This window comes from Ranitomeya variabilis, chromosome 1, assembly GCF_051348905.1.
Source record: "Ranitomeya variabilis isolate aRanVar5 chromosome 1, aRanVar5.hap1, whole genome shotgun sequence".
Taxonomy (NCBI): Eukaryota; Metazoa; Chordata; class Amphibia; order Anura; family Dendrobatidae; genus Ranitomeya; species Ranitomeya variabilis.
The window spans coordinates 1,137,382,331-1,137,409,474 of NC_135232.1; the positions used below are offsets into that span (position 1 = coordinate 1,137,382,331).

Sequence of the window (27,144 nt, forward strand, 5' to 3'; positions counted from 1 at the left end):
CTGTAGCCTCGCCGCTCGCTCCGTGGAGATTCTGTAGCCTCACCACTCGCTCCGTGGAGATTCCGTAGCCCCGATGCTCGTTCTGTGGAGATTCTGTAGCCCCGATGCTCGCTCCGTGGAGATTCCGTAGCCCCAATGCTTGCTCCGTTGAGATTCAGTAGCCTTGCTGCTCGCTCCGTGAAGATTCTGTAGCCCCGATGCTCGCTCCGTGGAGATTCTGTAGCCTCACCGCTCGCTCCGTGGAGATTCCGTAGCACCAATGCTCGCTCAATGGAGATCCAGTAGCCTTGCTGCTTGCTCCATGGAGATTCTGTAGCCCCGATGCTTGCTCTGTGGAGATTCTGTAGCCCTCATGCTCGCTCCCTGGAGATTCAGTAGCACCTATGCTCGCGCAGTAGATTCCGTAGCCTCGCCGCTCTCTCCGTGGAGATTCTGTAGCCCCGATGCTCGCTCCGTGGAGATTCCGTAGCCTCGCCGCTCGCTCCGTGGAGATTCCGTAGCCTCGCCGCTCGCTCCGTGGAGATTCCGTAGCCTCGCCGCTCGCTCCGTGGAGATTCCGTAGCCTCGCCGCTCGCTCCGTGGAGATTCCGTAGCCTCGCCGCTCGCTCCGTGGAGATTCCGTAGCCTCGCCGCTCGCTCCGTGGAGATTCCGTAGCCTCGCCGCTCGCTCCGTGGAGATTCCGTAGCCTCGCCGCTCGCTCCGTGGAGATTCTGTAGCCCCGATGCTCGCTCCGTGGAGATTCCGTAGCCTCGCCGCTCGCTCCGTGGAGATTCCGTAGCCTCGCCGCTCGCTCTGTGGAGATTCCGTAGCCTGGCCGCTCGCTCCGTGGAGATTCCGTAGCCTTGACGCCGGCACAGTTGAGGGTCTGCAGCCTCTCTGCTCTTTCTTCATTATAAAGTAAAATTAATGTTGTCATTCAAAACTACAACAAAACCAGCCGTCGTGCAGGCAGGGAAGTTAAATAGAAAAGATAAGAATCTTGGGAAAAATAATGGAGGAAAAAAACAAAAACTGTAAAAATGGTTGTCTTCCTCCAGGGGTTAATGGTATGTGGTCGGTGCGGAGTTCTCTCTTGTTCGTAAAGCATTTCTGGCCTCTTCTCACCGTCTTCATTCAGACTTTTCCTATGAGGAGGCGGCCATTCATTCTCCTGTGATGTCAGAGGAATTTTCCATCTTCTTCCTCGCCTCTAAAGTTGACATCGGGGGTGACTTTTAGATGAATTTGGTCAAAGAAAAATGTCCCTGAAAGCAAAAAAAAAATCAATTTTTTCTTACTTGGAAATGTTAATCTCAGAAAACTGCAGTAAATTCAGGGAATCGCCTCTCTGAGGATCCTGCCCATGGGACAGAGATTTACCGTCGTCCTGAGTTACTAAAACCTTTTTTTCTTTTCTTCCAGACCCGCAGTTTTCTCACAGAGTTCATTAACTACATTAAGGTAAGGGGCTGATTACACCCCAGGTGTCGGGCCTCCGCGTTACCTTGTGTCCCCGGGGCCTCGCCCTGTAGATTTCTATGCTCCTTTATGTGCACTCGGCTGTATTTGTAAATTCTCTTGTGATTTCTTGACACCATGATGGGGATCGGAGCTCTGTATTGTCTTCTGTTCCTGAGCTCAAATACCTGCTGCATAAGACGACCTGCAGCCACCACTAGAGGGAGCCAATTGCATGCGGGGTAGTGATGGAGCACAGTGTGTAAGCAGTATGCAGCAAGTGCCTGCGCTCCCTCTAGTGGCGGCTTTAGGAAGAGAGAATTATTATACACTGCTGAAAAAATAAAGGGAACACTTAAACAACAGAATGTAACTCCAAGTAAGTCAAACTTCTGTGAAATCACACTGTCCACTTAGGAAGCAACACTGTTTGACAATTAATTTCACATGTTGTTGTGCAAATGGAATAGACAACAGATGGAAATTATTGGCAATTATCAAGGCACCCTCAACAAAGGAGTGGTTCTGCAGGTGGGGACCACAGATCACATCTCAGTACCAATGCTTTCTGGCTGATGTTTTGGTCACTTTTGAATGTTGGTTGTGCTTTCACACTTGTGGTTGCATGAGACGGACTCTACAACCCACACAAGTGGCTCAGGTAGTGCAGCTCATCCAGGATGGCACATCAATGCGAGCTTTGGCAAGAAGGTTTGCTGTGTCTGTCAGCGTAGTGTTCAGAGGCTGGAGGCGCTACCAGGAGACAGGCCAGTACACCAGGAGACGTGGAGGGGGCCATAGGAGGGCAACAACCCAGCAGCAGGACCGCTACCTCAGCCTTTGTGCAAGGAGGAACAGTATGAGCACTGCCAGAGCCCTGCAAAATGACCTCCAGCAGGCCACAAATGTGCATGTGTCTGCACAAATGGTTAGAAACCGACTCCATGAGGATGGTCTGAGTGCCTGACATCCACAGATGGGGGTTGTGCTCACAGCCCAATACCTTGCAGGATGCTTGGCATTTGCCACAGAACACGAGGATTGGCAAATTCGCCACTGGCGCCATGTGCTCTTCACAGATGAAAGCAGGTCCACAGTGAGCACATGTGACAGACGTGACAGAGTCTGGAGACGCCGTGGAGAGCGATCTGCTGCCTGCAACATCCTTCAGCATGACCGGTTTGGCAGTGGGTCAGTAATGGTGTGGGGTGGCATTTCTTTGGAGGGCCGCACAGCCCTCCATGTGCTCGCCAGAGGTAGCCTGACTGCCATTAGGTACTGAGATGAGATCCTCAGACCTCTTGTGAGACCATATGCTGGTGCCGTTGGCCCTGGGTTCCTCCTAATGCAGGACAATGCCAGATCTCATGTGGCTGGAGTGTGTCAGCAGTTCCTGCAAGATGAAGGCATTGAAGCTATGGACTGGCCCGCACCATCCACCAACATCACGTTGCACCACAGACTGTCCAGGAGTTGGCAGATGCTTTAGTCCAGGTCTGGGAGGAGATCCCTCAGGAGACCATCCGCCGCCTCATCAGGAGCATGCCCAGGCATTGTGGGGAGGTCATACAGGCACGTGTGGGCCACACACACTACTGAGCATCATTTCCTTGTCTTGAGGCATTTCCACTGAAGTTGGATCAGCCTGCAATTTGATTTTCCACTTTGATTTTGAGTATCATTCCAAATCCAGACCTCCATGGGACATTCATTTTGGTTTACATTGATCACTTTTATGTTTTATTGTTCTCAACACATTCCACTATGCAATGAATAAAGATTTACAACTGGAATATTTCATTCAGTGATATCTAGGATGTGGGATTTTAGTGTTCCCTTTATTTTTTTGAGCAGTGTAGTAAGCACCTGCGCTCCCTCTAGTGGCGGCTTTAGGAAGAGAGAATTATTACAGTAAGTTCCTGCGCTCCTCCTAGTGGCGGCTTTAGGAAGTGAGTTATTACAGTAAGCTCCCAAGCTTCTGGCTGTGAGAATGATATCTTTGACAGGCCCCCTGGCAGATGTTTCGCCTCCCACTACCACCCACGGCTGCACCGGTGCTTTTTATTGCAGTGGTTCCTAGTCCAAGGGAAGTTTGTATTATACCGATTTGTAAATTACTGGTCTGAAGTCAAGAAGATGGAGATGCCATCTTACAATTCACACAGATGTCCCTGCGGATAGGCTGCATCATCAGCCTTTCTGACGTCTGGTTTTGGCGCTCCCCCTGGCTTCACTTGCGCCATTATCACACGTCATCGCTGCCTGCACAGGATGTCACCAAGGCTGGAGATGCTGCATCCTTGGGGATGAACATGGTCTTTTTTGTTCTGGCAGGGGATAACCATGGTCTTGGGTTCCGGCAGGGGATGACCATAGTCTTGGGTTCCGGCAAGGGATGACCAGGGTCTTTTGTGTTCCGGCAGAGGATGACCGGGGTCTTGTGTTCCGGCAGGGGATGACCGGGGTCTTGTGTTCCGGCAGGGGATGACCGGGGTCTTGTGTTCCGGCAGGGGATGACCGGGGTCTTGTGTTCCGGCAGGGGATGACCGGGGTCTTGGGTCACGGCAGGGGATGACCGGGGTCTTGGGTTCCGGCAGGGGATGACCGGGGTCTTGGGTCGCGGCAGGGGATGACCGGGGTCTTGGGTTCCGGCAGGGGATGACCGGGGTCTTGGGTTCCGGCAGGGGATGACCGGGGTCTTGGGTCACGGCAGGGGATGACCGGGGTCTTGGGTTCCGGCAGGGGATGACCGGGGTCTTGTGTCGCGGCAGGGGATGACCGAGGGTCTTGTGTCGCGGCAGGGGATGACCGGGGTCTTGGGTTGCGGCAGGGGATGACCGGGGGTCTTGTCGCGGCATGGGATGACCGGGGTCTTGGGTTGCGGCAGGGGATGTCCGGGGTCTTGGGTTCCGGCATCCTAATGATTAAAGAATCTTTAACCAATCTTATTTAATTTTAGTGTGAGCTTTCCGTCTTTTTATTGCTCTCAGCTCTGAAGATGGAGATGATCGATGGCAGCTCCGAGCCCTGAGAACTGAATTCCATGGACTGTTCCAGTACAGATTCTGCAGCCCATGAAGTCCAGTCCTCCAGCTCGGCTGCCCAGAACGTCACGTCCACCACCTCCCGGATTCTTCCATGTCGTTTTCCATTGTGATTTGATCCACATATAATTACGAGCACTTGCCATCTCTGCCGTTCCCCACCGCTGTATCCTGCCTGTCCTGCTCGTCACTGCGCCGGTGTCCTCCAGTATGGCGCCAAACATCTGCCTGGGGCGGTGACAACGTACGAAGAAGCTGAGGGGCTTCTCACTGTACCGAGACGCCGAGCCCCCTTTACATGGATCCCAGGTAGCGAATCGCACATCCGATTTTAAATTTTTTTCCTTTTAGGCTTCAAAAGTGGTAATTCTGGAAGATCTGGGGGCACATTTTGGACTCCGAGCTCAGGTCAGTGATTTTGTCCCCCTCTATGATCACAGTGCTTGACGATGCTCCCTGTAACATCCAAAAAAGAAGGACGCAGCAGCACTCTATAGAGACCAATATGTATGCAAACACAAATGACATAATTGCTGAATACACTGTACCAAATAAATTTTTTAACATTTTTTTTTCTAATAAGTACTTACAAAAATGAAGGTTCTTAGCTCATAAATTGGCCAATTCATGTGAGCCCATCAACCGCGACAAGGTGACTCTTCTCTGATGGGTCCTATCATTCTAAACACGCATCTCCTGGGCTACAAAGCGGCACATTTAAGTGAGCTCATTATAAACACCCTTGGGCTGATGGCTGGAGGCGGTCACAACCTCCAACAGTAAGCTGCAGAAAACAAAAAACCTGACCAGCACCTCCAGGCGGCACACGGGTACAGTTTATTCAGCAATTATGTTAGACTAGATGGTGGCCCGATTCTAACGCATCGGGTATTCTAGAATATATATGTATGTATATAGCACAGGCCACGTAGTATATAGGAGCCATGTAGTATATAGCAGACAAATACTATGTGGCCTGTGCTATATACTATGTGGCTGCTATATACATACATATTGTAGAATACCCGATGCGTTAATACAGGCCACGCAGTCTATAACACAGCCCAAACAGTATATAACACAGACCACGTAATATATAGCACAGCCCACGCAGTATATAACAGCCACGCAGTATATAACACTGGCCACGTAATATATAACACAGCCCACATAATATCTAACACTGGCCAGGTAGTATATAACACAGCCCATGTACTATATAACACAGCCCACGCAGTATATAACACAGACCACATAATATATAGCACAGCCCACGCAGTATATAACAGCCACGTAGTATATAACACTGGCCACGTAATATATAGCACAGCCAGGGGCGGACTGGCCCGGGTTGCAGGAATGCATATGCCCCCCGGGCCGGTGCCTGAGCAGGTGCACAGGGCCGCTAGAGGACCGGCAGCGATTTTAATACATAGCGCTCCGAATCCCTCCAGCCGGCCCTTTAAAACTCAGCCAGGTCCTGTGTGCGCGCATTGCCCGAGCTGATAAGTGCCGCGGCGGCCCACGCTAGTGCGCGAGCACGGCCGCGGTCCTGAGTCCTGCGCGTGCTCATCTGCTGCCAGTGTCAGCGCGGGCAAGCAGGAGACCACGCGCGCACATGGAGATATTTGAAAAGTCCGGCGCGCAGAGGGCGCCTCCACCTGACTGTCTGACGCTGGCCCGCCTGCACCAGCGTCAGAGAAGACTGCTGCTCACCAATGCCTGGGATCGTCTTCACCGCCGACGCTGGACAGGACCCGACCCACCTCAGCTCTTCATCCTCCCGACCTCCCCCCCCATCTCAGGGACCTGGGTGAGTCCCAAGATGATTTTTTTAATGTATGTACAGCAGTTGCACCTATATAATGTGTATAGACTGCTATATATACATTATATAGGTGATGCTGCTGTATATAATCACTATACCACCTATATTATGTATGTATAGCAGTCTATATCTTATATAGGTGACACTGCTACTGATGCGTATATACGTTATATAGGTGATACTGCAGTGTGTGTGTGTGTATATATATACACACACACGTATGTATACACATATATGTACATGTATACACAGCAGTATCACCTATATAACGTATGTACACATCAGTAGCAGTGTCACCTATATAAGATGTAGACTGCTATACATACATTACATAGGTGGTATAGTGATTATATACATCAGTATCACCTATATAATGTATATATAGCAGTCTATACACATTATATAGGCAATACCGCTACTGATGTGTACACTGATGTGTATATAGGTGATACTGCTGTGTATATATGTCGTTATGTAGGCGATACTGGTGTGTATATACACACACAAACACGTACATATATACACAACAGTATCACCTATATATAACGTATATACACATTGGTAGCAGTATTGCCTATATAATGTGTATATATATATATATATATATATATATATACACACACACACAGTATAGACTGCTGTATACATGATATATAGGTGATACTATCATTATACAGCAGTAGCAGTATCGCCTATATAATGTGTATCCAACATTTGCAGTATCACCTGTATAATGTATAGACTACTGCATATACTTTGTATAGGTGATACTGCTGTGTATAGTCGCACTATCTATCTGTGTCTAATATATATATATATTTTTATATATATATATTTTTTTTATCAGTTTCATCTATATAATGTGTGTACACCAGTCACAGTATCACATACAATATATAGGTGATACTACAACTATACACATTGGTCGCAGTATCAGCTATATATTGTATATACAGTAGTTTCAATGTAATATATATTCAGCAGTCGTGGTGTCTCCTATGTGATGTGTGCATCATAATCTATATATATATATAATTGTCTAAGGGTTACTTCCGTCTTTCTGTCTGTCTGTCTGTCTGTCATGGATATTCATTGGTCGCGGCCTCTGTCTGTCACGGAAATCCAAGTCGCTGATTGGTCCTGGCAAAACGCCCACGATCAATCAGCGACGGGCACAGTCCGGCAGCGAAATGGCCGCTGCTTACTGCCCTGCACTCAGTGTCCCGTCCATACTCCCCTCCAGTCAGCCCTCACACAGGGTTAATGGCAGCGTTAACGGACCGCCTTATGCCACGGTGTAACGCACTCCGTTAACGCAGCTATTAACCATGTCTGAACAACTTTTTACTATTGATGCTGCCCATGCAGCATCAATAGTAAAAAGATCTAATGTTAAAAATAATAATATAAAAAAAAAAAATGGTTATTCTCACCTTCCGACGTCGCCCGCTGTCCATGGCAGTGCAAGCGGATGCCAAGGATGCTATGCACGCAGGACCTGGAATGACGTCATGTGACCGTGACGTCATCCCAGGTCCTAAGGGCATAGCAACCCTGGGACCGGAAGCTGCCGCGTGCACCGCAGAGGCGCCAGGACTTAAAGGGGCCTTCGGAACATGAGTATATGTTTATTTTTTATTTTAATTCTTTTTTTTTACCACGCATATAGTGCCCACATTGCTATATACTGCGTGGGCTCTGTTATATACTACATCTCTGTGCTATACACTATGTAGCCGGGCAATACACTAAATCGCTATGCTTTATACTACGTAACCTGTGTTATATACTCTAAGCGAAGTGTTATATACTACTTCTATGTGTTATATACTACATGGCTGGGCAATATACAACGTGACTGTGCAATATACTACGTGCTCTGTGCAATATACTACGTGGCTGTGCAATATACTACGTGGCTGGGCAATATACTACGTGGCTGTGCAATATACAACGTGACTGTGCAATATACTACGTGCGCTGTGCAATATACTACGTGGCTGGGCAATATACTACATCACTGGGCAATATACCACGTGACTGGGCAATATACTACGTGACTGGGCAATATACTATGTGGCTGGGCAATATACTACGTGGCTGGGCAATATACTACGTGGCTGGGCAATATACTACGTGACTGGGCAATATACTACGTGGCTGGGCAATATACTACGTGGCTGTGCAATATACAACGTGACTGTGCAATATACTACGTGCGCTGTGCAATATACCACGTGACTGGGCAATATACTGCGTGGCTGGGCAATATACTACGTGGCTGGGCAATATACTACGTGGCTGTGCAATATACTACGTGGCTGGGCAATATACTACGTGGCTGTGCAATATACTACGTGACTGGGCAATATACTACGTGGCTGTGCAATATACTACGTGGCTGTGCAATATACTACGTGGCTGGGCAATATACTACGTGGCTGTGCAATATACTACGTGACTGGGCAATATACTATGTGGCTGGGCAATATACTACGTGGCTGTGTTATATACTACGTGGCTGTGCTATATACTGCATGCGCTGTGCTGTGTTATATTCTACGTGGCTCTGTTATATACTACGCAGCTATGTTATATACTTCGCCGGTTGTGTTATATACTACGTGACTGTGCAATATAGTACGTGGCCTGTGCTATATACTACCTACATATTCTAGAATACCAGATACGTTAGAATCGGGCCACCATCTAGTATAGTATAATGCTGTCCTAATTACTGTATATTGTAGAGATGTGTGTGTGTGTATATATATATATATAGAGAGAGAGAGTGTAGAGATGTTTGTATAGTGTAGAGATGTTTATATAGTATGGCGCTATGTATATAGTGTGGAATTCACACTATATATACACTGCTGCCACATCTCTACACTATATAATATATACACTGCTCTATAGTCCTTAACACGGTTTATAATATGCTGCTGTGTATTTAATAGATTGTAGTATACCGTATAAACTCGTGTATAAGCCGAGATTTTCAGCATATTTTTTTTGTGTGAAAACACCCCCCTCGGCTTATATACGAGTCGTTGTCCCAAAAAAACGGTGGGGGCTGTGGCTAAAGCCTGGGCCGCTGCTAAGGAGAAATGAATATTCACTGCGCTGGCAGTGAATATTCATTTCTCTTATAGCGTTCACAGCCACAGCCTTCCAGCACACATCCCACTTACCTTCCCTGCGCACCCTCGCTGCATCTCGTTCCGGCGCCAGCAGTTCTTCAGGCCGAGCGATCACGTGTCTTCCGCTCATTAAGGTAATGAGTGTTCACCCCTCTCCACTCCCATAGGCGTGGGTAAATATTTATTACCTTAATGAGTGGGGGACACGTGATCACCCGGCTACAGGAGCTGCTGGCACCAGAACGAGATGCTGCGCGAGGGCATGCAGGGAAGGTAAGTAGGATGTGTTTTTTTTTTTTTTTTTTTTTATCGGAACCATGCATACATGAACAATGAAGGAGCCATGCATACAAGGACGGGGATAAGGAGCCATGCATACAAGGACGGGGATAAGGAGCCATGCATACAAGGACGGGGATAAGGAGCCATGCATACAAGAATGGGAATAAGAGGCCCATGCATACAAGGACGGGGATAAGGAGCCATGCATACAAAAATGGGAATAAGAGGCGAGGGAGCCATGCAGACAAGGATGGGGATGAGGAGCTATGCATACAAGGACGGGGATAAGGAGCCATACATATAAGGACGGGGAAGCCATGCAGTCAAGGATGGGGATGAGGAGCTATGCATACAAGGACGGGGATAAGGAGCCATGCATACAAGGACAGGGACGGGGGAGCCATGCATACAAGGATGGGGATAAGGAGCCATGCATACAAGGACGGGGATGTGGGGACAATGCGTACCTGGCTTATACTCGACTCAATAAGCTTTCCCAGTTTTTTAAGGCAAAATTAGGTGCCTCGGCATATACTTGGGTCGACTTATACTCAAGTATATACGGTATATTGTGGAGCTGTGTATGCTTCTACTGTCCTGCATAAATGGTGTAATTCTCAGTATCTATTATGTATGTGTGTATCTGTCTATCTATCACTCCGATTAATTGTGAGAAAAGTAGCGTACTCTTCATTGGCCCATGTGGCAACGTTTCGGATCCATAACTGCACATTTCTCTGATATGGAAGTGAAATGTTGCCACATGGACTAATAAAGAGTATAAAAAAAACCTGTTCCATTTTCTTCCACAAAAGTGGTCTGATTCTCCTCTCACTTGCTGTCCGTGTGCAGTAGTTTTTTTTTCCTCAGCAGATGTTGCAGTCTGATACACGGCGAGTCAGACCATTGAGGAGATGGAGAAATTAATTTCTCCATCTCCTCCACACCTGTGCTGCGAGAGCATTGGAGCACGGACACTTGGCTCACACTCACAGCAGAGCAAGAGCCAAGTATCATTGGCAGATCACATCGGATGCCATATGCTGCTGTGATTCCACCCTAATGAGCACCTGTATTAAAGGGAACCTGTAACCCCCCCAGGTGTTTTTAATTAAAAGAGCCACTTGTGCAGCACTACTGCTGCATTCCGTGAAGGTGGCTCTTTTAGTTCGGTCCCTTCCAACGCTGAAATACCGTAATCGTTTTTAGAATTTGCCTGTCATACCTGTAGTTTGTCAGGGGGGCATGTCCTTTCCCCCCTGACACAAATGCCTTCCAGCCATCACTCAGTACTCTGCGTGCCGGGCGCCACCTCCTCTTCCTCCATTAGCGTCCCTGGCGCCTGCGCTGTAAGTTTTTTTCGGGCATGTGCAGTTTGTGCTGCCCTTCAAACATACAGCGCAGGCGCCGGGGATGCTAATGAAGGAAGAGGAGGTGGTGCCCGGCTCCGGAGCAGAGACTGCTGGGCGGCAGGAGGAGCGCTGGTCCCCTGTGAGGGAGATGGCGCCTCTGCTGTGACTCCTCTGCAGAGCGGTCACTGGGCGCTGTGCTCCTCAGTCCTCTACCATCCTCTGGGCTCTCCTCGTCCCCAGGGTGTCCCCGGCGCCTGCCTGCGGTGTAATGAGCACCATGTACATGGACCTGTGGTCGATCATGCGCACTGCGGCGCCATTCACATGTGGCTCTTCAAATAACGCATTTAAGAGGAGTGTTGAGGGGCAGGACAAAGCATAGCAAAATTCACTGATCGGGATGGGGAGTGTTATAGTATGTGGGCTGGTGGGATTTGTGTGGCAGGGCTGTTTTTTTTGTCCCAGTCCGGCGCTGTCTGTGTGTGATTATACAGTGTGTGTGTGTGTCATTATACAGTGGGGCTGTGCGTGTCATTATACAGTAGGGTTGTGCGTGTGTGTCATTATACAGTGTGTGTGCGTGTCATTATACAGTGGGGTTGTGTGTCATTATACAGTGGGGCTGTGTCTGTCATTATACAGTGTGTGTGTGTCATTATACAGTAGGGTTGTGCGTGTGTGTCATTATACAGTGTGTGTGCGTGTCATTATACAGTAGGGTTGTGCGTGTGTGTCATTATACAGTGTGTGTGCGTGTCATTATACAGTAGGGTTGTGCGTGTGTGTCATTATACAGTGTGTGTGCGTGTCATTATACAGTAGGGTTGTGCGTGTGTGTCATTATACAGTGTGTGTGCGTGTCATTATACAGTAGGGTTGTGCGTGTGTGTCATTATACAGTGTGTGTGCGTGTCATTATACAGTAGGGTTGTGCGTGTGTGTCATTATACAGTGTGTGTGCGTGTCATTATACAGTAGGGTTGTGCATGTGTGTCATTATACAGTGTGTGTGCGTGTCATTATACAGTAGGGTTGTGCGTGTGTGTCATTATACAGTGTGTGTGCGTGTCATTATACAGTAGGGTTGTGCGTGTGTGTCATTATACAGTGTGTGTGCGTGTCATTATACAGTAGGGTTGTGCGTGTGTGTCATTATACAGTGTGTGTGCGTGTCATTATACAGTAGGGTTGTGCGTGTGTGTCATTATACAGTGTGTGTGCGTGTCATTATACAGTAGGGTTGTGCGTGTGTGTCATTATACAGTGTGTGTGCGTGTCATTATACAGTAGGGTTGTGCATGTGTGTCATTATACAGTGTGTGTGCGTGTCATTATACAGTAGGGTTGTGCGTGTGTGTCATTATACAGTGTGTGTGCGTGTCATTATACAGTAGGGTTGTGCGTGTGTGTCATTATACAGTGGGGTTGTGTGTGTGACTGTCACTATAGAGTAGGACTGTGTGTGTCAATAAATAAATATATATTCGCATGCTTGCAGTAACAAGACCGCCTGTTCCCGGTGCCGGCACCAGAGAATCCTCAGTGCGCACGATATGAGGATTCACACATAGTGACTGCAGACGTGTAGCTTAAGATCCGACAACCCCTTTAAGGATGGGCCGCGACTCATGGGCCACTGCTGTGTGCTTGCCCCCCAGGCTAAAATTTGCCAGCCAGCCCCTGAGCACAGCCTACGCAGTATATAACATGGCCCACATAATATCTAACACTGGCCAGGTAGTATATAACACAGCCCACATAATATCTAACACTGGCCAGGTAGTATATAACACAGCCCACATAATATCTAACACTGGCCAGGTAGTATATAACACAGCCCATGTACTATATAACAGCCCACGCAGTATATAACAGCCACGTAGTATATAACACTGGCCACGTAATATATAGCACAGCCTACGCAGTATATAACAGCCCACATAATATCCTAACACTGGCCAGGTAGTATATAGCAGCCACGCGGTATATAACACAGCCCATGTAGTATATAGCAGTGTGGGCACCATATCCCTGTAAAAAAAATAATTAAAATAAAAAATAGTTATATAACTCACCCGCCGGGATCCAGCGAACCTGTGCTGATGCGCGCACGGCTGCTGCCATCTTCTGTTCCCAGGATGCATTTCGAAATTACCCAGAAGACTTAGCGGTCTTGCGAGACCACTAAGTCTTTTGGGTAATTTCGCAATGCATCTCTGGGAACGGAAGCTGGCGGCAGCCGCGCACGGCTCGGCAGACTACGGAAGGTGAGAATAGCAGGTTTTTTGTTTTTTTTTATTATTTTTAACATGACATCTTTTTACTATTGATGCTGCATAGGCAGCATCAATGGTAAAAAGTTGGGGACACACAGGGTTAATAGCAGCGTTAACTGAGTGTGTTACCCGCGGCATAACGAGGTCCGTTAACGCTGGCATTAACCCTGTGAGCGCTGACTGGAGGGAAGTATGGAGGGGCCGGGCAGTGACTGCAGGGGAGTAGGGAGGGACTAATTCTCGTCCGGACTGTGCCCGTCGCTGATTGGTCGCGGCAGCCAGGACAGGCAGCTGGCGAGACCAATCAGCGACGTGGGATTTCTGTGACGGATGTTGCCGACAGAAAGACGGAAGTGCCCCTTAGACAATTACATAGTAGATTTTGTGTTTGCACACATATTGGTCTCTAGAGTGCTGCTGCGTCCTTCTTTTTTGCTAGTTGTGCAGTCAGTGCAGCGTGCACCTATTCACACTAGATGGAGGCGCTGCTCAGGTTTTGTGTTTTATGCAGCTCCCTGTAACCTCGTCAGTGTGACTTGTATATATAATGCGTATATGCCCATGATGCTCTGGGGCCAGTGTAAAGACCTGATCTCACTCCTTACGGGTAGGTTCTTACAGTGCTGTACAGCCAGCACCTGCCACTGACAGCAGAGGCCGAAGCAAGCAGATTAACCCCTCAGGCACTGCTGTCACTCACTGACAACAGCAGAGAATTGCAACGGCCACTGGGTACTCATTGCTACATAGTTTGTCCTCTGCTTCCACTTGATCACCTACCTCTTTCTCCTCTCCTACCTCTTCTCTGCTCTCGCTCACCTACCTCCTCTGCGCTTGCTCGCCTAACTTTCCTTCTCTGCGCTCGCTCGCCTACCTCTCCTTCTCTGCTCTCGCTTACCTCTTCTACTCTGCACTCGCTCTTGGTCGACTACCTCTCCTCTGCGCTTGCTCGCCTACCTATCCTCCTGCTCTGGCTCGCTCTCCTACCTCTCCTTCTCTCGCTCACCTCTCCTCTCTCACTCACAGGACGCCATCAGCAGGATACAGGACCTACTGGCTGACGGCTCTATTACAGGTGAGGATGCAGCTCTGGCTGTGACCAGAGTAGCTGCGTGCTGTACGATCTCGGGTGACCGCGTCCTTCTCTCCCGCAGGTGTGATTGACGACAGAGGGAAGTTCATCTACATCACCACGGAGGAGCTGGCGGCGGTGGCGCAGTTCATCCGGCAGCGGGGCCGCGTCTCCATCTCTGAGCTCGCACAGGCCACGAACCAACTGATCAACCTGAACCCCGAGAGCGGAGCGGCTGCGCTCACCGTCACATAATGCCCGGACTCTCCTGTGTGCAGACTGCGGTGTGTGCAGAGCGGACCCCAGCCCAACCTGTCACCTGCGCATGTGCAATGGGACAGCATCCGCATTAAAGGGATGAAATTCTCCAGTGTACGGAGACATGGCGACAACCCTCATTAAAGGGATCACTTCCCGGATCAGTAGACACCACCGGAGCCACGGACATGCGGCACCGATTGTGCGGGCACCGCCCAACCAATAAAGTCTGCTGTGACCAGGCACATGGCGTCCTGTGCATGTCTTATCCTCCAATCACATTCAGAGCTGCACCCACAGCCTTCCACACTACCAGCCTTATCCTCCAGTCACATCCAGAGCTGCACCCACAGCCTTCCACACTACCAGCCTTATCCTCCAGTCACATCCAGAGCTGCACCCACAGCCTTCCACACTACCAGCCTTATCCTCCAGTCACACCCAGAGCTGCACCCACAGCCTTCCACACTACCAGCCTGATCCTCCAGTCACATCCAGAGCTGCACCCACAGCCTTCCACACTACCAGCCTGATCCTACAGTCACATCCAGAGCTGCACCCACAGCCTTCCACATTACCAGCCTTATCCTCCACTCACATCCAAAGCTGCACAGACTTCAACACTACCAGCCTGATCCTTCAGTCACATCCAGAGCTGCACCCACAGCCTTCCACACTACCAGCCATATCCTCCAGTCACATCCAGAGCCTCACCCACAGCCTTCCACAGTACCAGCCTGATCCTCCAGTCACATCCAGAGCTGCACCCACAGCCTTCCACACTACCAGCCTTATCCTACAGTCACACCCAGAGCTGCACCCACAGCCTTCCACACTACTAACCTTATCCTCCAGTCACACCCAGAGCTGCACCCACAGCCTTCCACACTACCAGCCTTATCCTCCAGTCACATCCAGTGCTGCACCCACAGCCTTCCACACTACCAGCCTTATCCTCCAGTCACACCCAGAGCTGCACCCACAGCCTTCCACACTACCAGCCTTATCCTCCAGTCACATCCAGAGCTGCACCCACAGCCTTCCACACTACCAGCCTGATCCTCCAGTCACACCCAGAGCTGCACCCACAGCCTTCCACACTACCAGCCTTATCCTCCAGTCACATCCAGAGCTGCACCCACAGCCTTCCACACTACCAGCCTTATACTCCAATCACATCCAGAGCTGCACCCACAGCCTTCCACACTACCAGCCTTATCCTCCAGTCACATCCAGAGCTGCACCCACAGCCTTCCACACTACCAGCCTTATCCTCCAATCACATTCAGAGCTGCACCCACAGCCTTCCACATTACCAGCCTTATCCTCCACTCACATCCAAAGCTGCACAGACTTCAACACTACCAGCCTCATCCTCCAGTCACACCCAGAGCTGCACCCACAGCCTTCCACATTACCAGCCTTATCCTCCACTCACATCCAAAGCTGCACAGACTTCAACACTACCAGCCTTATCCTACAGTCACACCCAGAGCTGCACCCACAGCCTTCCACACTACTAACCTTATCCTCCAGTCACACCCAGAGCTGCACCCACAGCCTTCCACACTACCAGCCTTATCCTCCAGTCACATCCAGAGCTGCACCCACAGCCTTCCACACTACCAGCCTTATCCTACAATCACACCCAGAGCTGCACCCACAGCCTTCCACATTACCAGCCTTATCCTCCACTCACATCCAGAGCGGCACACACACACTTCCACACTACCAGCCTGATCCTCCAGTCACACCCAGAGCTGCACCCACAGCCTTCCACACTACCAGCCTGATCCTCCAGTCACATCCAGAGCTGCATCCACAGCCTTCCACATTACCAGCCTTATCCTCCAGTCACATCCAGAGCTGCACCCACAGCCTTCCACACTACCAGCCATATCCTCCAGTCACATCCAGAGCTGCACCCACAGCCTTCCACACTACCAGCCATATCCTCCAGTCACATCCAGAGCTGCATCCACAGCCTTCCACATTACCAGCCTTATCCTCCAGTCACATCCAGAGCTGCACCCACAGCCTTCCACAGTACCAGCCTGATCCTCCAGTCACATCCAGAGCTGCACCCACAGCCTTCCACACTACCAGCCTTATCCTCCAGTCACATCCAGAGCTGCACCCACAGCCTTCCACACTACCCGCCTTATCCTCCAGTCACACCCAGAGCTGCACCCACAGCCTTCCACACTACCAGCCTTATCCTCCAGTCACATCCAGAGCTGCATCCACAGCCTTCCACATTACCAGCCTTATCCTCCAGTCACATCCAGAGCTGCACCCACAGCCTTCCACACTACCAGCCTTATACTCCAATCACATCCAGAGCTGCACCCACAGCCTTCCACAGTACCAGCCTGATCCTCCAGTCATATCCAGAGCTGCACCCACAGCCTTCCACAGTACCAGCCTGATCCTCCAGTCACATCCAGAGCTGCACCCACAGCCTTCCACACTACCAGCCTTATCCTCCAGTCCCATCCAGAGCTGCACCCACAGCCTTCCACAGTACCAGCCTGATCCTCCAGTCCCATCCAGAGCTGCACCCACAGCCTTCCACAGTACCAGCCTTATCCTCCAGTCGCATCCAGAGCTGCACCCACAGCCTTCCACAGTACCAGCCTGATCCTCCAGTCATATCCAGAGCTGCACCCACAGCCTTCCACAGTACCAGCCTGATCCTCCAGTCACATCCAGAGCTGCACCCACAGCCTTCCACACTACCAGCCATATCCTCCAGTCACATCCAGAGCCTCACCCACAGCCTTCCACAGTACCAGCCTGATCCTCCAGTCACATCCAGAGCTGCACCCACAGCCTTCCACACTACCAGCCTTATCCTCCAGTCACATCCAGAGCTGCATCCACAGCCTTCCACACTACCAGCCATATCCTCCAGTCACATCCAGAGCTGCACCCACAGCCTTCCACACTACCAGCCTTATCCTCCAGTCATATCCAGAGCTGCACCCACAGCCTTCCACACTACCAGCCTGATCCTTCAGTCACATCCAGAGCTGCACCCACAGCCTTCCACATTACCAGCCTGATCCTCCAGTCGCATCCAGAGCTGCACCCACAGCCTTCCACACTACCAGCCTTATCCTCCAGTCACATCCAGAGCTGCACCCACAGCCTTCCACACTACCCGCCTTATCCTCCAGTCACACCCAGAGCTGCACCCACAGCCTTCCACACTACCAGCCTTATCCTCCAGTCACATCCACAGCTGCACCCACAGCCTTCCACACTACCCGCCTTATCCTCCAGTCACACCCAGAGCTGCACCCACAGCCTTCCACACTACCAGCCTTATCCTCCAGTCACATCCAGAGCTGCACCCACAGCCTTCCACACTACCAGCCTTATCCTCCAGTCACATCCAGAGCTGCACCCACAGCCTTCCACACTACCCGCCTTATCCTCCAGTCACACCCAGAGCTGCACCCACAGCCTTCCACACTACCAGCCTTATCCTCCAGTCACATCCAGAGCTGCATCCACAGCCTTCCACACTACCCGCCTTATCCTCCAGTCACACCCAGAGCTGCACCCACAGCCTTCCACACTACCAGCCTGATCCCCCAGTCACACCCAGAGCTGCACCCACAGCCTTCCACACTACCAGCCTTATACTCCAGTCACATCCACAGCTGCACCCACAGCCTTCCACACTACCAGCCTTATCCTCCAGTCACATCCAGAGCTGCATCCACAGCCTTCCACATTACCAGCCTTATCCTCCAGTCACATCCAGAGCTGCACCCACAGCCTTCCACACTACCAGCCTTATCCTCCAGTCACATCCAGAGCTGCACCCACAGCCTTCCACACTACCAGCCTTATCCTCCAGTCACATCCAGAGCTGCATCCACAGCCTTCCACACTACCCGCCTTATCCTCCAGTCACACCCAGAGCTGCACCCACAGCCTTCCACACTACCAGCCTTATCCTCCAGTTACATCCAGAGCTGCACCCACAGCCTTCCACACTACCAGCCTGATCCTCCAGTCACATCCAGAGCTGCACCCACAGCCGTCCACACTACCAGCCTTATCCTCCAGTTACATCCAGAGCTGCACCCACAGCCTTCCACACTACCAGCCTGATCCTCCAGTCACATCCAGAGCTGCACCCACAGCCTTCCACACTACCAGCCATATCCTCCAGTCACATCCAGAGCTGCACCCACAGCCTTCCACAGTACCAGCCTTATCCTCCTGTCACATCCAGAGCTGCATCCACAGCCTTCCACATTACCAGCTTTATCCTCCAGTCACATCCAGAGCTGCACCCACAGCCTTCCACAGTACCAGCCTGATCCTCCAGTCACATCCAGAGCTGCACCCACAGCCTTCCACACTACCAGCCTTATCCTCCAGTCCCATCCAGAGCTGCACCCACAGCCTTCCACAGTACCAGCCTGATCCTCCAGTCCCATCCAGAGCTGCACCCACAGCCTTCCACAGTACCAGCCTTATCCTCCAGTCGCATCCAGAGCTGCACCCACAGCCTTCCACAGTACCAGCCTGATCCTCCAGTCATATCCAGAGCTGCACCCACAGCCTTCCACAGTACCAGCCTGATCCTCCAGTCACATCCAGAGCTGCACCCACAGCCTTCCACACTACCAGCCTTATCCTCCAGTCCCATCCAGAGCTGCACCCACAGCCTTCCACAGTACCAGCCTGATCCTCCAGTCATATCCAGAGCTGCACCCACAGCCTTCCACAGTACCAGCCTGATCCTCCAGTCCCATCCAGAGCTGCACCCACAGCCTTCCACAGTACCAACCTGATCCTCCAGTCATATCCAGAGCTGCACCCACAGCCTTCCACAGTACCAGCCTGATCCTCCAGTCACATCCAGAGCTGCACCCACAGCCTTCCACACTACCAGCCATATCCTCCAGTCACATCCAGAGCCTCACCCACAGCCTTCCACAGTACCAGCCTGATCCTCCAGTCACATCCAGAGCTGCACCCACAGCCTTCCACACTACCAGCCTTATCCTCCAGTCACATCCAGAGCTGCATCCACAGCCTTCCACACTACCAGCCATATCCTCCAGTCACATCCAGAGCTGCACCCACAGCCTTCCACACTACCAGCCTTATCCTCCAGTCATATCCAGAGCTGCACCCACAGCCTTCCACACTACCAGCCTGATCCTTCAGTCACATCCAGAGCTGCACCCACAGCCTTCCACATTACCAGCCTGATCCTCCAGTCGCATCCAGAGCTGCACCCACAGCCTTCCACACTACCAGCCTTATCCTCCAGTCACATCCAGAGCTGCACCCACAGCCTTCCACACTACCCGCCTTATCCTCCAGTCACACCCAGAGCTGCACCCACAGCCTTCCACACTACCAGCCTTATCCTCCAGTCACATCCACAGCTGCACCCACAGCCTTCCACACTACCCGCCTTATCCTCCAGTCACACCCAGAGCTGCACCCACAGCCTTCCACACTACCAGCCTTATCCTCCAGTCACATCCAGAGCTGCACCCACAGCCTTCCACACTACCAGCCTTATCCTCCAGTCACATCCAGAGCTGCACCCACAGCCTTCCACACTACCCGCCTTATCCTCCAGTCACACCCAGAGCTGCACCCACAGCCTTCCACACTACCAGCCTTATCCTCCAGTCACATCCAGAGCTGCATCCACAGCCTTCCACACTACCCGCCTTATCCTCCAGTCACACCCAGAGCTGCACCCACAGCCTTCCACACTACCAGCCTGATCCCCCAGTCACACCCAGAGCTGCACCCACAGCCTTCCACACTACCAGCCTTATACTCCAGTCACATCCACAGCTGCACCCACAGCCTTCCACACTACCCGCCTTATCCTCCAGTCACACCCAGAGCTGCACCCACAGCCTTCCACACTACCAGCCTTATCCTCCAGTCACATCCAGAGCTGCATCCACAGCCTTCCACACTACCCGCCTTATCCTCCAGTCACACCCAGAGCTGCACCCACAGCCTTCCACACTACCAGCCTTATCCTCCAGTCACATCCAGAGCTGCATCCACAGCCTTCCACATTACCAGCCTGATCCTCCAGTCACACCCAGAGCTGCACCCACAGCCTTCCACACTACCAGCCTTATACTCCAGTCACATCCACAGCTGCACCCACAGCCTTCCACACTACCAGCCTTATCCTCCAGTCACATCCAGAGCTGCATCCACAGCCTTCCACATTACCAGCCTTATCCTCCAGTCACATCCAGAGCTGCACCCACAGCCTTCCACACTACCAGCCTTATCCTCCAGTCACATCCAGAGCTGCACCCACAGCCTTCCACACTACCAGCCTTATCCTCCAGTCACATCCAGAGCTGCATCCACAGCCTTCCACACTACCCGCCTTATCCTCCAGTCACACCCAGAGCTGCACCCACAGCCTTCCACACTACCAGCCTTATCCTCCAGTTACATCCAGAGCTGCACCCACAGCCTTCCACACTACCAGCCTGATCCTCCAGTCACATCCAGAGCTGCACCCACAGCCGTCCACACTACCAGCCTTATCCTCCAGTTACATCCAGAGCTGCACCCACAGCCTTCCACACTACCAGCCTGATCCTCCAGTCACATCCAGAGCTGCACCCACAGCCTTCCACACTACCAGCCATATCCTCCAGTCACATCCAGAGCTGCACCCACAGCCTTCCACAGTACCAGCCTTATCCTCCTGTCACATCCAGAGCTGCATCCACAGCCTTCCACATTACCAGCTTTATCCTCCAGTCACATCCAGAGCTGCACCCACAGCCTTCCACACTACCAGCCTTATCCTCCAGTCACATCCAGAGCTACACCCACAGCCTTCCACACTACCAGCTTTATCCTCCAGTCACATCCAGAGCTGCACCCACAGCCTTCCACACTACCAGCCTTATCCTCCAGTCACATCCAGAGCTGCACCCACAGCCTTCCACACTACCAGCCTTATCCTCCAGTCACATCCAGAGCTGCACCCACAGCCTTCCACACTACCAGCCTGATCCTCCAGTCACATCCAGAGCTGCACCCACAGCCTTCCACACTACCAGCCTTATCCTCCAGTCACATCCAGAGCTGCACCCACAGCCTTCCACACTACCAGCCATATCCTCCAGTCACATCCAGAGCTGCACCCACAGCCTTCCACAGTACCAGCCTTATCCTCCAGTCACATCCAGAGCTGCACCCACAGCCTTCCACACTACCAGCCTGATCCTCCAGTCGCATCCAGAGCTGCACAGACTTCAACACTACCAGCCTGATCCTCCAGTCACATCCAGAGCTGCACCCACAGCCTTCCACACTACCAGCCTCATCCTCCAGTCACACCCAGAGCTGCACCCACAGCCTTCCACACTACCAGCCTGATCCTTCAGTCACATCCAGAGCTGCACCCACAGCCTTCCACACTACCAGCCTTATCCTCCAGTCACACCCAGAGCTGCACCCACAGCCTTCCACACTACCAGCCTGATCCTTCAGTCACATCCAGAGCTGCACCCACAGCCTTCCACACTACCAGCCTTATCCTCCAGTCACACCCAGAGCTGCACCCACAGCCTTCCACACTACCAGCCTGATCCTTCAGTCACACCCAGAGCTGCACCCACAGCCTTCCACACTACCAGCCTTATCCTACAGTCACACCCAGAGCTGCACCCACAGCCTTCCACACTACTAACCTTATCCTCCAGTCACATCCAGAGCTGCACCCACAGACTTCCACACTACCAGCCTTATCCTCCAGTCACATCCAGAGCTGCACCCACAGCCTTCCACACTACCAGCCTGATCCTTCACTCACATCCAGAGCTGCACCCACAGCCTTCCACACTACCAGCCTGATCCTTCAGTCACATCCAGAGCTGCACCCACAGCCTTCCACACTACCAGCCTTATCCTACAGTCACACCCAGAGCTGCACCCACAGCCTTCCACACTACTAACCTTATCCTCCAGTCACATCCAGAGCTGCACCCACAGACTTCCACACTACCAGCCTTATCCTCCAGTCACATCCAGAGCTGCACCCACAGCCTTCCACACTACCAGCCTGATCCTTCACTCACATCCAGAGCTGCACCCACAGCCTTCCACACTACCAGCCTGATCCTTCAGTCACATCCAGAGCTGCACCCACAGCCTTCCACACTACCAGCCTTATCCTCCAGTCACATCCAGAGCTGCACCCACAGCCTTCCACACTACCAGCCTTATCCTACAGTCACACCCAGAGCTGCACCCACAGCCTTCCACATTACCAGCCTTATCCTCCACTCACATCCAAAGCTGCACAGCCTTCCACACTACCAGCCTTATCCTCCAGTCACATCCAGAGCTGCACCCACAGCCTTCCACACTACCAGCCTGATCCTCCAGTCACATCCAGAGCTGCACCCACAGCCTTCCACACTACCAGCCTTATCCTCCAGTTACATCCAGAGCTGCACCCACAGCCTTCCACACTACCAGCCTGATCCCCCAGTCGCATCCAGAGCTGCACCCACAGCCGTCCACACTACCAGCCTTATACTCCAGTCACATCCAGAGCTGCACCCACAGCCTTCCACACTACCAGCCTTATCCTACAGTCACACCCAGAGCTGCACCCACAGCCTTCCACATTACCAGCCTTATCCTCCACTCACATCCAAAGCTGCACAGACTTCAACACTACCAGCCTTATCCTTCAGTCACATCCAGAGCTGCACCCACAGCCTTCCACACTACCAGCCTGATCCTCCAGTCACATCCAGAGCTGCACCCACAGCCTTCCACACTACCAGCCTTATCCTCCAGTCACATCCAGAGCTGCATCCACAGCCTTCCACACTACCAGCCTGATCCCCCAGTCGCATCCAGAGCTGCACCCACAGCCGTCCACACTACCAGCCTTATCCTCCAGTCACATCCAGAGCTGCACCCACAGCCTTCCACACTACCAGCCTTATCCTCCAGTCACATCCAGAGCTGCATCCACAGCCTTCCACATTACCAGCCTTATCCTCCAGTCACATCCAGAGCTGCACCCACAGCCTTCCACACTACCAGCCTTATCCTCCAGTCACATCCAGAGCTGCACCCACAGCCTTCCACACTACCAGCCTTATACTCCAGTCACATCCAGAGCGGCACACACACACTTCCACACTACCAGCCTGATCCTCCAGTCACACCCAGAGCTGCACCCACAGCCTTCCACACTACCCGCCTTATCCTCCAGTCACACCCAGAGCTGCACCCACAGCCTTCCACACTACCAGCCTTATCCTCCAGTTACATCCAGAGCTGCACCCACAGCCTTCCACACTACCAGCCTTATCCTCCAGTCACATCCAGAGCTGCACCCACAGCCTTCCACACTACTAACCTTATCCTCCAGTCACACCCAGAGCTGCACCCACAGCCTTCCACACTACCAGCCTTATCCTCCAGTCACATCCAGATCTGCATCCACAGCCTTCCACATTACCAGCCTTATCCTCCAGTCGCATCCAGAGCTGCACCCACAGCCTTCCACAGTACCAGCCTGATCCTCCAGTCATATCCAGAGCTGCACCCACAGCCTTCCACAGTACCAGCCTGATCCTCCAGTCACATCCAGAGCTGCACCCACAGCCTTCCACACTACCAGCCTGATCCTACAGTCACATCCAGAGCTGCACCCACAGCCTTCCACATTACCAGCCTTATCCTCCACTCACATCCAAAGCTGCACAGACTTCAACACTACCAGCCTCATCCTCCAGTCACACCCAGAGCTGCACCCACAGCCTTCCACACTACCAGCCTTATCCTACAGTCACACCCAGAGCTGCACCCACAGCCTTCCACACTACTAACCTTATCCTCCAGTCACACCCAGAGCTGCACCCACAGCCTTCCACACTACCAGCCTTATCCTCCAGTCACATCCAGAGCTGCACCCACAGCCTTCCACACTACCAGCCTTATCCTACAATCACACCCAGAGCTGCACCCACAGCCTTCCACACTACCAGCCTTATCCTCCAGTCACATCCAGAGCTGCATCCACAGCCTTCCACATTACCAGCCTTATCCTCCAGTCACATCCAGAGCTGCACCCACAGCCTTCCACACTACCAGCCTTATACTCCAATCACATCCAGAGCTGCACCCACAGCCTTCCACACTACCAGCCTTATCCTCCAGTCACATCCAGAGCTGCACCCACAGCCTTCCACACTACCAGCCTTATCCTCCAATCACATTCAGAGCTGCACCCACAGCCTTCCACATTACCAGCCTTATCCTCCACTCACATCCAAAGCTGCACAGACTTCAACACTACCAGCCTCATCCTCCAGTCACACCCAGAGCTGCACCCACAGCCTTCCACATTACCAGCCTTATCCTCCACTCACATCCAAAGCTGCACAGACTTCAACACTACCAGCCTTATCCTACAGTCACACCCAGAGCTGCACCCACAGCCTTCCACACTACTAACCTTATCCTCCAGTCACACCCAGAGCTGCACCCACAGCCTTCCACACTACCAGCCTTATCCTCCAGTCACATCCAGAGCTGCACCCACAGCCTTCCACACTACCAGCCTTATCCTACAATCACACCCAGAGCTGCACCCACAGCCTTCCACATTACCAGCCTTATCCTCCACTCAAATCCAAAGCTGCACAGACTTCAACACTACCAGCCTTATCCTTCAGTCACATCCAGAGCTGCACCCACAGCCTTCCACACTACCTGCCTGATCCTCCAGTCACATCCAGAGCTGCATCCACAGCCTTCCAAATTACCAGCCTTATCCTCCAGTCACATCCAGAGCGGCACACACACACTTCCACACTACCAGCCTGATCCTCCAGTCACACCCAGAGCTGCACCCACAGCCTTCCACACTACCAGCCTGATCCTCCAGTCACATCCAGAGCTGCATCCACAGCCTTCCACATTACCAGCCTTATCCTCCAGTCACATCCAGAGCTGCACCCACAGCCTTCCACACTACCAGCCATATCCTCCAGTCACATCCAGAGCTGCACCCACAGCCTTCCACACTACCAGCCATATCCTCCAGTCACATCCAGAGCTGCATCCACAGCCTTCCACATTACCAGCGTTATCCTCCAGTCACATCCAGAGCTGCACCCACAGCCTTCCACAGTACCAGCCTGATCCTCCAGTCACATCCAGAGCTGCACCCACAGCCTTCCACACTACCAGCCTTATCCTCCAGTCACATCCAGAGCTGCACCCACAGCCTTCCACACTACCCGCCTTATCCTCCAGTCACACCCAGAGCTGCACCCACAGCCTTCCACACTACCAGCCTTATCCTCCAGTCACATCCAGAGCTGCATCCACAGCCTTCCACATTACCAGCCTTATCCTCCAGTCACATCCAGAGCTGCACCCACAGCCTTCCACACTACCAGCCTTATACTCCAATCACATCCAGAGCTGCACCCACAGCCTTCCACACTACCAGCCTTATCCTCCAGTCACATCCAGATCTGCATCCACAGCCTTCCACATTACCAGCCTTATCCTCCAGTCGCATCCAGAGCTGCACCCACAGCCTTCCACAGTACCAGCCTGATCCTCCAGTCATATCCAGAGCTGCACCCACAGCCTTCCACAGTACCAGCCTGATCCTCCAGTCACATCCAGAGCTGCACCCACAGCCTTCCACAGTACCAGCCTGATCCTCCAGTCCCATCCAGAGCTGCACCCACAGCCTTCCACAGTACCAGCCTGATCCTCCAGTCCCATCCAGAGCTGCACCCACAGCCTTCCACAGTACCAGCCTTATCCTCCAGTCGCATCCAGAGCTGCACCCACAGCCTTCCACAGTACCAGCCTGATCCTCCAGTCATATCCAGAGCTGCACCCACAGCCTTCCACAGTACCAGCCTGATCCTCCAGTCACATCCAGAGCTGCACCCACAGCCTTCCACACTACCAGCCTTATCCTCCAGTCCCATCCAGAGCTGCACCCACAGCCTTCCACAGTACCAGCCTGATCCTCCAGTCATATCCAGAGCTGCACCCACAGCCTTCCACAGTACCAGCCTGATCCTCCAGTCCCATCCAGAGCTGCACCCACAGCCTTCCACAGTACCAGCCTGATCCTCCAGTCATATCCAGAGCTGCACCCACAGCCTTCCACAGTACCAGCCTGATCCTCCAGTCACATCCAGAGCTGCACCCACAGCCTTCCACACTACCAGCCATATCCTCCAGTCACATCCAGAGCCTCACCCACAGCCTTCCACAGTACCAGCCTGATCCTCCAGTCACATCCAGAGCTGCACCCACAGCCTTCCACACTACCAGCCTTATCCTCCAGTCACATCCAGAGCTGCATCCACAGCCTTCCACACTACCAGCCATATCCTCCAGTCACATCCAGAGCTGCACCCACAGC

General features: G+C 52.2%; 2 protein-coding genes across 3 annotated transcripts in view; one reads left to right on the top strand and one right to left on the bottom strand.

Moving 5' to 3' along the window:
- Positions 1-14,938, top strand: part of DDRGK1 (DDRGK domain containing 1) — a 32,019-nt gene extending 17,081 nt beyond the window's left edge. The window contains exons 6-9 of the mRNA XM_077280321.1: positions 1,403-1,441; positions 4,834-4,890; positions 14,390-14,438; positions 14,518-14,938. Of these exons, the coding sequence (XP_077136436.1) occupies positions 1,403-1,441; positions 4,834-4,890; positions 14,390-14,438; positions 14,518-14,690 (318 nt within the window). The 3' untranslated portion in view covers positions 14,691-14,938. The remainder of the gene's footprint in view (positions 1-1,402; positions 1,442-4,833; positions 4,891-14,389; positions 14,439-14,517) is intronic.
- Positions 1-27,144, bottom strand: part of LOC143793083 (uncharacterized) — a 119,067-nt gene that overhangs the window by 85,016 nt on the left and 6,907 nt on the right. The gene's annotated exons all lie outside the window — the stretch shown is intronic.